The 14,395-nt window shown below is 43.1% G+C and overlaps 1 protein-coding gene across 2 annotated transcripts in view; it reads left to right on the top strand.

Annotated features, from left to right (window-relative positions):
* Nucleotides 1–14,395, top strand: part of camsap1 (calmodulin regulated spectrin associated protein 1) — a 49,506-nt gene that overhangs the window by 23,214 nt on the left and 11,897 nt on the right. Inside the window, exons 6-12 of one of the 2 annotated variants that reach the window (XM_031890723.1) lie at nucleotides 2,948–2,980; nucleotides 7,398–7,539; nucleotides 9,387–9,526; nucleotides 9,613–9,709; nucleotides 11,571–11,733; nucleotides 12,638–12,729; nucleotides 13,692–13,776. In XM_031890723.1, the coding sequence (XP_031746583.1) occupies nucleotides 2,948–2,980; nucleotides 7,398–7,539; nucleotides 9,387–9,526; nucleotides 9,613–9,709; nucleotides 11,571–11,733; nucleotides 12,638–12,729; nucleotides 13,692–13,776 (752 nt within the window). The remainder of the gene's footprint in view (nucleotides 1–2,947; nucleotides 2,981–7,397; nucleotides 7,540–9,386; nucleotides 9,527–9,612; nucleotides 9,710–11,570; nucleotides 11,734–12,637; nucleotides 12,730–13,691; nucleotides 13,777–14,395) is intronic. The other variant, XM_031890724.1, reaches the window with a different exon arrangement.

The following is a 14,395-nucleotide window of genomic DNA, read 5'->3' as shown; positions in this document are numbered from 1 at the left end:
GTACCCAGGGGCACAAACAGACCCCCCCCCAGCCCAATAAATAGTGGCTGTCTGTGGCACCTTACAGCCCTCCTGGCATTCCCAGTACCCAGAGGCACAAACAGCCCCCCCCAGCCCAATAAATAGTGACTGTCTGTGGCACCTTACAGCCCCCCTGGCATTCCCAGTACCCAGGGGCACAAACAGACCCCCCCCCCAGCCCAATAAATAGTGACTGTCTGTGGCACCTTACAGCCCCCCTGGCATTCCCAGTACCCAGAGGCACAAACAGCCCCCCCCAGCCCAATAAATAGTGACTGTCTGTGGTACCTTACAGCCCCCCTGGCATTCCCAGTACCCAGAGGCACAAACAGCCCCCCCCAGCCCAATAAATAGTGACTGTCTGTGGCACCTTACAGCCCCCCTGGCATTCCCAGTACCCAGAGGCACAAACAGCCCCCCCCCCAGCCCAATAAATAGTGAGTGTCTGTGGTACCTTACAGCCCCCCTGGCATTCCCAGTACCCAGAGGCACAAACAGCCCCCCCAGCTAAATAAATAGTGTCTGTCTGTGGCACCTTACAGCCCCCCCGGCATTCCCAGTACCCAGAGGCACAAACAGCCCCCCCAGCCCAATAAATAGTGACTGTCTGTGGCACCTTACAGCCCCCCTGGCATTCCCAGTACCCAGAGGCACAAACAACCCCCCCCCCAGCCCAATAAATAGTGACTGTCTGTGGCACCTTACAGCCCCCCTGGCATTCCCAGTACCCAGAGGCACAAACAGCCCCCCCAGCCCAATAAATAGTGACTGTCTGTGGCACCTTACAGCCCCCCTGGCATTCCCAGTACCCAGAGGCACAAACAGCCCCCCCCCAGCCCAATAAATAGTGACTGTCTGTGGCACCTTACAGCCCCCCTGGCATTCCCAGTACCCAGAGGCACAAACAGCCCCCCCAGCCCAATAAATAGTGACTGTCTGTGGCACCTTACAGCCCCCCCGGCATTCCCAGTACCCAGAGGCACAAACAGCCCCCCCCCAGCCCAATAAATAGTGACTGTCTGTGGCACCTTACAGCCCCCCTGGCATTCCCAGTACCCAGAGGCACAAACAGCCCCCCCCCCCAGCCCAATAAATAGTGACTGTCTGTGGCACCTTACAGCCCCCCTGGCATTCCCAGTACCCAGAGGCACAAACAGCCCCCCCAGCCCAATAAATAGTGACTGTCTGTGGCACCTTACAGCCCCCCTGGCATTCCCAGTACCCAGAGGCACAAACAGCCCCCCCAGCCCAATAAATAGTGACTGTCTGTGGCACCTTACAGCCCCCCTGGCATTCCCAGTACCCAGAGGCACAAACAGCCCCCCCAGCCCAATAAATAGTGACTGTCTGTGGCACCTTACAGCCCCCCTGGCATTCCCAGTACCCAGAGGCACAAACAGCCCCCCCAGCCCAATAAATAGTGACTGTCTGTGGTACCTTACAGCCCCCCTGGCCGAGAATCTGCTGCACGTGGCATAAGCCTTCAGGTCTGTATGTACCCAGTCAAGATAGGGTTAAAGGATTAATATGCACCTACCCCATCCTTCTGTTTCAGTTACCCCCCCCTTAAGGGGGTCGCTGACCCCTTTTCACATGCAGAGATCGGCAGCCTATCAATGTCTGCATCATACGTTTAGTATGACTTAGAGGATAATATTCTGAGATAATTTGCAGTTGGTCTTTACTTTGTAATAGTTGTGTTTTTTTAATTATTTCACTTCTAGTTCAGCAGCTCTCCAGGATGGAATTTCAGCAGTTATCTGGTTGCTAGGGTTCAAAAGACCTTAGCAACCAGGGCGTGGTTTGAATGAGAGACTGGTATATGAATAGGGGAGGGGCTGAATAGAAAGATAAGGAATAAAAAGTAACAATAACAATAAAACTGGAGCCTCACAGAGCAATAGGGTTTGGCTGCCGGGGTCAGTTATCCTGTTGCTAGGGCTCAAATGACCTTAGCAACCAGGGAGGGGTTTGGATGAGAGGCTGGAATATGAATAGGGGAGGGGCTGAATAGAAAGATAAGGAATAAAAAGTAACAATAACAATAAAACTGGAGCCTCACAGAGCAATAGGGTTTGGCTGCCGGGGTCGGTGACCCCCATTTGAAAGCTGCAACGATTTGGAAGAAAAGGGCAAATAATTCAAAAACTATTAAAATAAATAAATAAATAAATAATGAAGACAAATCGAAAAGTTTTTTAGAGTTAATTCTATAACATACTAAAAGTAACTTTTCAGTTGGTCTTCATTATTTTCTTCCACCTTGTTGTAGCTTTCAAATGGGGGTCACTGACCCCGGCAGCCAAAACCTATTGCTCTGTGAGGCTCCAGTTTTATTTTTAAATCCTTATCTTTCTATTCAGCCCCTCCCCTATTCATATTCCTGTCTTTCATCCAAACCACTCCCTGGTTGCTCAGGTCATTTGAGCCCTAGCAACAGGATAACTGACCCCGGCAGCCAAACCCTATTGCTCTGTGAGGCTCCAGTTTTATTTTTATAACTTATTTTCTCTATTCAGCCCCTCTTCTATTCTTATTCCAGCCTCTATCAAACTGCTCCCTGGTTGCTAAGGTAATTTGGTCCCTAGCAACCAGACAGCTGCTTAAACTTGAACCCCTACATAAAGTGAAATAACTAAAAAGCTACAAATGATACAAAATGAAGACCAATTGCAAACTGCCCCAGAATATCGCTCTCTACATCCCCTTTGAATCCCACCAGCTGCCAATGATACGGAAATGTGAGACGTATTCTCCCCCGCCCCCCCCCCATTGGATGCCTATGTATGTGCCTGCGCATGGAACACTTTGCCTTTAATAACCCGCCCCTTTAACGCTGTTCCTAGAATGTTCTGCCGATCGCTCCTTACTCTGCCTAATTTCTTCTCCTTGTTTCTTCCCCCCCCCCCTCCCTCCCCGGAAATAGTCTCCTTCCAAATGGTATTGGAAATTAGTACCTGTAAGTGAAACGCCGGAAACGCCTACTGTGTAACCATCCATCCATCCACCCACGGCGCATTTCCATTTGTCTATTTCCTGTAGCTAGTGCCTTGCCCCCCCCCCGAAACGCAAGCTGTGAGGCTAAGGACCCCCGGAGCGGCCCAATCGCCCCCCCGTGATACATCTCTGCTATCCACTAACCGCCTTTCCGCCAGCAACAATAGGAGTCGCTCGGTATTCCGACTTCTAGGAGCCTTTTTACTAAGCAATTTTGGGGAAAAGTCGATTTTTTTCCCCCTATTTTCGAGAGTTTTTTTTCGACAGTATTCAAGTTTTTTTTTTCCCCCCGGTATCGTTTCTCGAAAAATTCTAGTTTTAGACATTTATCGAAAATAACTCGAGACTTATTTTTTTTATTTAAAATAATAATTAATCCTATGGTTGATTTCAATTTCACACACTTTCAAGGGGAAGTTAATCCCATCATTGATTTCAATTTCGCACACTTTCAAGGGGAAGTTAATCCCATCATTGTTTTCTATTTCACACACTTTCAAGGGGAAGTTAATCCCATCATTGGTTTCTATTTCACACACTTTCAAGGGGAAGTTAATCCCATCATTTATTGCTATTTCGCACACTTTCAAGGGGAAGTTAATCCCATCTTTGTTTTCTATTTTAGACACTTTCAAGGGGAAGTTAATCCCATCATTTATTTCTATTTCACACACTTTCAAGGGGAAGTTAATCCCATCATTTATTTCTATTTCACACACTTTCAAGGGGAAGTTAATCTCATCATTGACTTCTATTACGCACCCTTTCAAGGGGAAGTTAATCCCATCATTTATTGCTATTTCGCACACTTTTAAGGGGAAGTTAATCCCATCATTGTTTTCTATTTCACACACTTTCAAGGGGAAGTTAATCCCATCATTGATTTCAATTTCACACACTTTCAAGGGGAAGTTAATCCCATCATTGGTTTCTATTTCACACACTTTCAAGGGGAAGTTAATCCCATCATTGGTTTCTGTTTCACACACTTTCAAGGGGAAGTTAATCCCATCATTGATTTCAATTTCACACACTTTCAAGGGGAAGTTAATCCCATCATTGGTTTCTATTTCACACACTTTCAAGGGGAAGTTAATCCCATCATTGGTTTCTGTTTCACACACTTTCAAGGGGAAGTTAATCCCATCATTTATTTCTATTTCACACACTTTCAAGGGGAAGTTAATCCCATCATTGGTTTCTATTTCACACACTTTCAAGGGGAAGTTAATCCCATCATTGGTTTCTATTTCACACACTTTCAAGGGGAAGTTAATCCCATCATTGGTTTCTATTTCACACACTTTCAAGGGGAAGTTAATCCCATCATTGGTTTCTATTTCACACACTTTCAAGGAGAAGTTAATCCCATCATTGTTTTCTATTTCACACACTTTCAAGGGGAAGTTAATCCCGTCATTGTTTTCTATTTCACGCCCTTTCAAGGGGAAGTTAATCCCATCATTTATTTCTATTTCACACACTTTCAAGGGAAAGTTAATCTCATCATTGACTTCTATTTCACACACTTTCAAGGGGAAGGTAATCCCATCATTGGTTTCTATTTCACACACTTTCAAGGGGAAGGTAATCCCATCATTTATTTCTATTTCACACACTTTCAAGGGAAAGTTAATCTCATCATTGACTTCTATTTCACACACTTTCAAGGGGAAGGTAATCCCATCATTGGTTTCTATTTCACACACTTTCAAGGGGAAGTTAATCTCATCATTGACTTCTATTTCACACACTTTCAAGGGGAAGTTAATCCCATCATTGTTTTCTATTTCACACACTTTCAAGGGGAAGTTAAACACATGATTGTTTTCCCAAGAATGACTCCTAAATGCTCCTAAAATGGCCGCTGGAGCAATTCCTGTTTGGGGAAAAATAAAGAGGATTCATGAAAATGAATGTCCATTTACATTTCACAAATTTCTCGAAGTTTTCAACTCGAAAGAATCAGGATTTTTCAGACAATAAACTCGAGTTAGTTAGTCGACAGCAGGGATGTATCGGAGGCGGCTGAATGGCACCGCGAGGCCTTAGTTTGTAGTGCCCGACCCATCACTGCCCAACTGGACAACCTCCTTCCCATATCCCCAGGCCACGGATAAGGTGGGCTGCGTATAAGTCTGGCACAAACCAATATGGACCCCCCCCTGGCTAATTCCGACTTTATAGCGGAACCAAAAATTCTCCTCCTCCTCCGCCATTTTGCTTGTGTAAATGTGAAGATGTTGTCCACTTGCCTCCATTCATTGACATGACTAACCATCATTTATGTGTTCGCTGTTCTATGTCTGTCTTGTTCTCGTATTTTATGCCCCCCCCCTCCCCACGTAAGCCTGACCTAATGCACGCACTAGCCCACTGCATGACGGAACCTGCAGAATACGCACGCGTGGTACAGTATATCATACGGAAGCTTTCTTGTGTTGGGGTCGCCCCCTAGTTCAGCCTGAATAGACTACAACTCCCAGCATTCCCTGTTCGCCCTAGTTTTAGCTTTTTTGCTCTATTGCTTGCTTCTCAGTAGAACATATTTCCCTTTATAGAGGTTAAAGCATTGTAAAATGTCTCCTTTTTACAAAAATGCTTGCCCCCCCCCCTAAACACGACCCCACCCCCTCCTCCAGCCACAAAAGCAGTGCTTACTTAAAACCAGCTTCCCCTTGAATGGTGGAGAGTAGACTAAAGGGGATATATATCCTCAAACAAAGGAGAAGAAAAGTTTAAATCATAAGGTGGGGGGAGGTGCTAAAATGTTAGCCCCCCCCAGGGATTATGATTGACTGATACCCTGGATGCTCCTGCTGAAAACGTCACTGGCCCAGGGTATTTCTGCAGAAGATCCTTGTCTATTGCCCCCCACCCCAGGGGGGATCACGCCAAAGAATTTCTGCAGAAATACCCCGAACCGAAGCAGTTACCCAGGGTAACGGGTAAGCTATTACATTCATTGGGGGTCCCTAATATTTTCCCCCCCAGTGATTTAGACTTTTTCCTTCTCTTTGAATATAAAATTGTTCTTCTAAACACTTTGCGATTTATATTGTTTTATTTTTCAGAAGCTTAATAAAACAGAGGAAGTGTCTCCGGATGCTTCTCTGCTCACTTGATGGAGCAGTAGAACAAAGCCCACATCAATCAGATGTCTTAGAAAATGTAATGTTTTGAAGAACAGCAAGGGATTCCCCCCACTATGGTCACTACTAGGGATGCACCGAACCCACTTGTTTGGGTTTGGCCGAACCCCCAAATCCACCCCGACGGATTCTGCCGAACCGAATCCGATTGGGAAGGGTTAAAAAAAACATTTTCCCCCCTACCATTAAACCCTTCCGAATGGATTCGGCCCGAATTCAGGATTCTGTGCATCCATAGTCACTACCGCACCCTCCCCTTGGCCTGTAGATGAAGCCGGCTGACAATCAGCCCCTACAAAAATCTTAAAGGGGTTGTTAACTAGTAGGCTGTAGAGAGTGCTATTCTGAGACAATTTGCAATTGGTCTTCATTTTTTTTTATTTGTAGTTTTTTTTAGTTCAGGAGCTCTCCCGTTTGGAGTTTGAGCAGTTATTTGGTCGCTAGGGTCTCAGTTACCTTAGCAACCAGGGAGTGTTTTGGATGAGAGGCGGGTATATGGATAGGGGAGGGGCTGAATAGAAAGATAAGGAATAAAAAGTAACAATAACAATAAAACTGGAGCCTCACAGAGCAATAGGGTTTGGCTGCCGGGGTCAGTTATCCTGTTGCTAGGGCTCAAATTACCTTAGCAACCAGGGAGAGGTTTGGATGAGAGGCTGGAATATGAATAGGGGAGGGGCTGAATAGAAAGATAAGGAATAAAAAGTAACAATAACAATAAAACTGGAGCCTCACAGAGCAATAGGGTTTGGCTGCCGGGGTCAGTTATCCTGTTGCTAGAGCTCAAATTACCTTAGCAACCAGGGAGTGGTTTGGATGAGAGGCTGGAATATGAATAGGGGAGGGGCTGAATAGAAAGATAAGGAATAAAAAGTAACAATAACAATAAAACTGGAGCCTCACAGAGCAATAGGGTTTGGCTGCCGGGGTCAGTGACCCCCATTTGAAAGCTGCAAAGAGGCAGAAGAGAAAGGCAAATAATTCAAAAACTACAAGAAATAAATAACGAAGACCAATTGAACTAACTATGTTCATGAGTAGGTGCACTGGCTTTTAACTATTGGCTGATCCCTAACCCAACCCCCCTGCCCCCCAAAAAGAAAAGCATCACCCCAGAAATCCCTAGATCCCTAGAAATCAATATAGGTCCATAGAACTGGGGGTGGGGCATATATTGCTTTATTGCAGACATAACTGTACTGTAACGTCTATTTGTGTTTCCTTTAGATTCGTTACCGGCGGGACCACCCCTCAAACAGGCATTTGCCCTACTTCCCGATACTTGAAGATCTAATGAAGGATATTAGCGACGGGGCAGCGCTTCTCACCATTATACACTTCTACTGCCCCGAGCAGATGAAACTGGACGGTAAATGCTTTACTTCGGGCCCGCAAACCGGCATTGATAGGGATAGTTCCCCTTTAAAGTCACTTTTGGCGTAATGTAGAGAGTGCTATTCTAAGATGATTTGCCATTGGTCTTCATTTTTGGGGTTTTTTAATTACAGGTAAGGGATCCCTTATCCGGAAACCCGATATCCAGAAAGCTCCGAATTACGGAAAGCCTGTCTCCCATAGACTCCATTTTAATCAAATAATTCAGATTTTTTAAATTGATTTCCTTTTCTCTGTAAAAATAAAACAGTGCCTGTACTTGATCCCAACTAAGATATAATTACCCCTTATTGGGGCAGAACAGCCCTATTGGGTTTATTTCATGGTTAAATGATTCCCTTTTCTCTGTAATAATAAAACAGTACCTGTACTTGATCCCAACTAAGATATAATTACCCCTTATTGGGGGCAGAACAATCCTATTGGGTTTATTTCATGGTTAAATGATTCCCTTTTCTCTGTAATAATAAAACAGTACCTGTACTTGATTCCAACTAAGATATAATTACCCCTTATTGGAGCAGAACAGCCCTATTGGGTTTATTTAATGGTTAAATGATTCCCTTTTCTCTGTAATAATAAAACAGTACCTGTACTTGATCCCAACTAAGATATAATTACCCCTTATTGGGGCAGAACAGCCCTATTGGGTTTATTTCATGGTTAAATGATTCCCTTTTCTCTGTAATAATAAAACCGTACCTGTACTTGATCCCAACTAAGATATAATTACCCCTTATTGGGGGCAGAACAGCCCTATTGGGTTTATTTAATGGTTAAATTATTCCCTTTTCTCTGTAATAATAAAACAGTACCTGTACTTGATCCCAACTAAGATATAATTACCCCTTATTGGGGGCAGAACAGCCCTATTGGGTTTATTTAATGGTTAAATGATTCCCTTTTCTCTGTAATAATAAAACAGTACCTGTACTTGATCCCAACTAAGATATAATTACCCCTTATTGGGGGCAGAACAGCCCTATTGGGTTTATTTAATGGTTAAATGATTCCCTTTTCTCTGTAATAATAAAACAGTGCCTGTACTTGATCCCAACTAAGATATAATTACCCCTTATTGGGGCAGAACAGCCCTTTGGGTTTATTTCATGGTTAAATGATTCCCTTTTCTCTGTAATAATAAAACAGTACCTGTACTTGATCCCAACTAAGATATAATTACCCCTTATTGGGGGCAGAACAGCCCTATTGGGTTTATTTAATGGTTAAATGATTCCCTTTTCTCTGTAATAATAAAACAGTACCTGTACTTGATTCCAACTAAGATATAATTACCCCTTATTGGGGCAGAACAGCCCTATTGGGTTTAATTAATGTTTTATTGATTTTTTAGTAGAATTAAGGTATGAAGATCCAAATTACGGGAAGACCCCTTATCTGGAATACCAGCATTCTGGATAATGGGTCCTATACCTGTATTAGCTTTTTGTTCAGCAGCTCTCCAGTTTGGAATATCAGTAGCTATCTGGTTGCTAGGGTCCAATTTAACCTAGCAACCAGGCAGCAGTTTGAAAGAGAGACAGGGATACAAATAGAGGTGGGCCTAAATAGACAGATGTAACAGTGATAGAATAAAGTTGTAGCCTCACAGAGCAGTCGTTTTCTGGCTGCCGGGGTCAGTGACCCCCATTTGAAAGCTGGAAAGAGGCAAATAATTCAAAAACTATAAAAATTAAATAATGAAGACCAATTGCAAAGTTGCTATGAATAGGACAATCTATAACCGGTAGGCGAACCTGCCCCTTTAGTGATGGCCGTACTAACTGCTTGCCATATTGGTGTTTATCTGTATCCCTATAGATATCTGCCTGAAGGAAGTCACGTCCATAGCCGACAGTCTGTACAATATTCAGCTCCTCAAAGAGTTTTCCAATGAATATTTGAACAAGTGTTTCTTTCTGACCCTGGAAGACATGCTGTACTCCCCGTTAGTTCTCAAGGTAGGTACCGTATAGTGCGCCGATTTCATTATCGAGGGCTTCCCAGAAGCCGCTAACGTTATATTCTCTCTCTCTCTCTGTTTCAGCCCAACGTAATGGTTTTTATTGCCGAGCTTTTCTGGTGGTTTGAGAATGTAAAGCCTGATTTTGTTCAACCCAGAGACACCCAGGAGCTCAAAGAAGGTAACGTTCATTCCCATATTGCACCAGGGTATGCCCTTTATTAAAGGGAAACTATACCCCCAAACACTGTAGGTCTCTATAAAAATATACAGCTCAAATGTAAAACCCTGCTTCATCTAAATAAACCATTTTCATATAAATATACTTTCTTAGTAGTATGTGCCATTGGGTAATCCTAAATAGGAAACTGCCATTTTAAGTGCTAAGCCCCGCCCCCTGGGATCATAGGATTCACAATGCACACAAACAAGCCAAGGCACACATACATGCTAGGCCTCATCAGCCAATGAATGGGCAGAGTTCTGCCTTTTGCTCCCGCACTACTTCCTGTTACAGTTAGCGCTGCTTCACTTCCTGTCAGCTGATCTCTGAGGGAACACACAGCCCATCACAAAATGGCGGCTCAAGGGAAAGAATGTAAAAGGGCAATATTTACTGATATATATATATTCCGGTTTGGTGAGATTCTTTAATAGGTCACTTAACATAATATAAACTGTCTGTTGGTTAATTATTCATTCTGGGGGTATAGTTTCCCTTTAAAGGGGTTGTTCACCTTTAAATAAACTTTTATGATGTAGACATTGATACTCTGAGACAATTTGCAATCTGTCTTAGTGTTTTATTTTGAGTGGTTTTACAGTTATTTAGCTTTTTGCTCAGCAGCTTTCAAGCTTGGTATTTCAGTAGTGATCTGGTTGCTAGGGTCTTTTTGACCTTGGCAACCAGGCAGTTGTTTGAATAATAGACAGGAATGTGGATAGAGGAGGGACCAAATCAGAAGATGAGCAATTAAAAGTAACGATAACAATAAAACTGGAGCCTCACAGAGCAATAGTTTTTGGCTGCCGGGGTCAGTGACCCCCATTTGGAAGCTGGAAAGAAGCAGAAGAGGAAGGCAAATAAGTCTTAAACTAGAAAAAAATAAATAATGAAGACCAATTGCAAAGTTTTTAGGAATAGGGCATTCAATAACATACTAAGAGTTAAAGGGGCGGGTTCACATTAAGATTATAATGTAGAGCTGCTTATTCTGAGAAAATTTGCCATTGGTCTTCACTTTTTGTTTTCTTTGGTTTTTAATTATTCAGCTTTCTGTTAATCAGCTCTTCAGTTTGGGATTTCAGCAGCTGTCTAGTTACATAGTTACATAGGGTTGAAAAAAGACCAGAGTCCATCAAGTTCAACCCTTCCAAGTAAACCCAGCACCCACAAACCTATACTTACCAATCTATACAGTCACATACATAAACTATATATACAACCACTAATACTAGCTGTAGATATTAGTATCACAATAGCCTTGGATATTATTAGTTGCTAGGGTTTAAATTACCCTAGCGACCAGGCAGTGGCTTGAATAAGAAACTAGAATATGAATTGGAGAGGGGGCCGAATAGAAGGATACATAACTATATATACAAACATTAATACTAACTGTAGATATTAGTATCACAGTAACCTTGGATATTATTAGTTGCTAGGGCTTAAATTACCCTAGCGACCAGGCAGTGGCTTGAATAAGAAACTAGAATATGAATTGGAGAGGGGGCTGAATAGAAGGATACATAACTATATATACAAACATTAATACTAACTGTAGATATTAGTATCACAGTAACCTTGGATATTATTAGTTGCTAGGGCTTAAATTACCCTAGCAACCAGGCAGTGGCTTGAATAAGAAACTAGATTTTTGCTAATGCCTGAAAACATAGAAATTGTCATTATGATCCCGGACGCCCCAAGGCTGATTTACATGGGCACGATAAAGGCCCAGCCGCCTATATACAACAGCCTGGATCCTTGTTTTCTCAATGTTATTACTGTGTTCCATTAATCATTTTCCTTGTTTGTGCAGCTAAAGTTGCCACGCAGCCGAAAAGCAGTCGCCCCCAAGTACCGATTTCGAACGCAACGAAGCGCAGTTTCCTGGCGAGCCCACCCAGCACCGGGGATTGTCAGGCAGCAGCCGCCTCCGACTCGTGCAGCAGGAATTATCTACAGCCCGAGGATGCAGAGAAGTATGCTTTCTTACTTACCGTATATGGCCCATCTGGTATATGGGATCCGTCATCTGGAAACCCGTTATCCAGAAAGCTCCCAATTAAGGGAAGGCCATTATCCATAGACTTCATTATAAACAAATAGCTGAAAATTAAAAACTGATTCTTTTCCTTTGTAATAATAACAGTACTTTGTACCTGGTCCCAAATGAGAGAGAATGAATTCTTTTAAGTGTCGTAATAATGCCGGTAGGGTCTAATGAAAATATCAAGTTTATTGTCCGAAAATAAAAATAAGATTTTTATCGAGCCAAAGATTTTGAGAAATTTGTGAAATTGAAATGGCTCTTCATTTCCATGAATCCTATGAATTCCCCCAAACAGGAATTGCTCGAGTGGCCATTTTAGTAGCATTGGCACTCATTCTTCACTTGAAACTGGGTGGAATAGAAAGTGATGGGATTAACTTCCCCTTGAAAGTGTGTGAAAAAGAAAACAATGATGGGATTAATTTCCCCTTGAAAATGTGTAAAATAGAAAAAATTATGGGATTAACTTCCCCTTGAAAGTGTGTGAAATGGAAAACAATGAAGGGATTAACTTCCCCTTGAAAATGTGTGTAAAATAGAAAATGATGGGATTTAACTTCCCCTTGAAAGTGTGTTAAATAGAAAACAATGAAGGGATTAACTTCCCCTTGAAAGTGTGTGAAATAGAAAACAATGAAGGGATTAACTTCCCCTTGAAAGTGTGTGAAATAGAAAACAATGAAGGGATTAACTTCCCCTTGAAAGTGTGTGAAATAGAAAATGGCGGGATTAACTTTCCCTGAAAAGTATGTGAAATAGAAAACAATGATGAAATATAATTCCTGTCCTCTATGTACAACAGTTCGGCAACTAACTCTTGTTTTATTATACAGCGGGAAGGGATGCACAGTCTTCAGCCCGTCACACCCATTATTGCCTTTGAGGCAGAAACAGCAGAAGTCTGTCCAACCAGAGGAAAGTCCAAGTAAGTCTTACTCTCACCTTGACAACCAGGGGCTCCGTAGCAACATGTTACTCACCAACCCCTTGGCTGTTGCCCCCAGTAGCCTCCATGAAGGGGCTTTTGGTTGCACAAAAACCATGTATACTGCCACAAAAACCTCTTGTAGGCTACCAGTCCATATAGGGGCTGGCAAATAGCCAATCACAGCCCTTACTTTGACACCCCTAGGTGGCTCAAGGGTAAAAAAAGTTTGGGGACCCCTGATATAGAGCTGAATTGAGGGCGGGGCAGGTTGAGTGCACAGGGCCCCATTATTCCATATAGGGGCTACCTAATAGCCAATCACAGCCCTTATTTGACACCCCTAGGTGGCTCAAGGGTAGAACATTTTGGGGACCCCTGATATAGAGCTGAATTGAGGGTGAGGCAGGTTGAGTGGACAGGGCCCCATTATTCCATATAGGGGCTACCAAATAGCCAATCACAGCCCTTATTTGACACCCCTAGGTGGCTCATGGGTAGAAAAGTTTGGGGACCCCTAATATAGAGCTGAATTGAGGGTGGGGCAGGTTAAGTGCACAGGGCCCTATTATTCCATATAGGGGCTACCAAATAGCCAATCACAGCCCTTATTTGACACCCCAAGGTGGCTCAAGGGTAGAAATTTTTGGGGACCCCTGATATAGAGCTGAATTGAGGGTGGGGCAGGTTGAGTGCACAGGGCCCCATTATTCCATATAGGGGCTACCTAATAGCCAATCACAGCCCTTATTTGACACCCCTAGGTGGCTCAAGGGTAGAACATTTTGGGGACCCCTGATATAGAGCTGAATTGAGGGTGAGGCAGGTTGAGTGCGCAGGGCCCCATTATTCCATATAGGGGAAACCAAATAGCCAATCACAGCCCTTATTTGACACCCCTAGGTGGCCCAAGTGTTTCTGTGGGAACCTATGAAAATCAATGTATTTTATACTTTATTCAGATCACAGAGATCGGGCGAACTCGCTGACGCGGGCCGACGGGCAACCCATGGCCTCCATAATTGCCTGGCCAGAGAAGAAGCTAAGGTATGTATTCTGCCGATTATTTTATTTACTCTAGGTAGCATAGAATCATGTTGAGAAAGCCGCCATTGAATGAAAGTATTTTAGTCTTGATTATATATAATATGTGCAGAAAAATGAACGCAGAGTATATGTGCTCCTTATCTGCTGCTTTAAGAAGCGCATAACTGGTTTAACGGACTTGTTTTAGTATATCTCTTGCAGTCATTTTAGTTAGGGTTTAGTTCCCCTTTAAAGAAGTAGGGCAGAAATATTGTGCATTATGTTTTGGGCTTCTGTACAGCCCAAGGCAACCACAGCCCTTTAGCAGGGAAGATCTGTGCCCCCAGTAGACCCCCATCATCTTTTCTGCTGATTCCCTGCTGGGCCAAAACCAAATCCTGCTGAAAATGGCCGAATCCCAAACCACATCCTGGATTTGGCGCATCCCTATTGTATATACAGAATATAAATATCACAATATAGCGCTAATTAGTAATTAATGCAGATAATTACTTAAAGAATCAACAAAAAATACTTTGATCCACTTGCAAACAAAAGAGTATTTATTCCACAACGTTCTGGGGAGTTGTGTTACCCAATCCCTTCCTCAGGTGTCAAAGGCGTCAACTGGTGTCCAATT

Source organism: Xenopus tropicalis, chromosome 8, assembly GCF_000004195.4.
Source record: "Xenopus tropicalis strain Nigerian chromosome 8, UCB_Xtro_10.0, whole genome shotgun sequence".
NCBI lineage: Eukaryota > Metazoa > Chordata > Amphibia > Anura > Pipidae > Xenopus > Xenopus tropicalis.
This window is presented reverse-complemented; position numbering and strand designations above follow the sequence as displayed.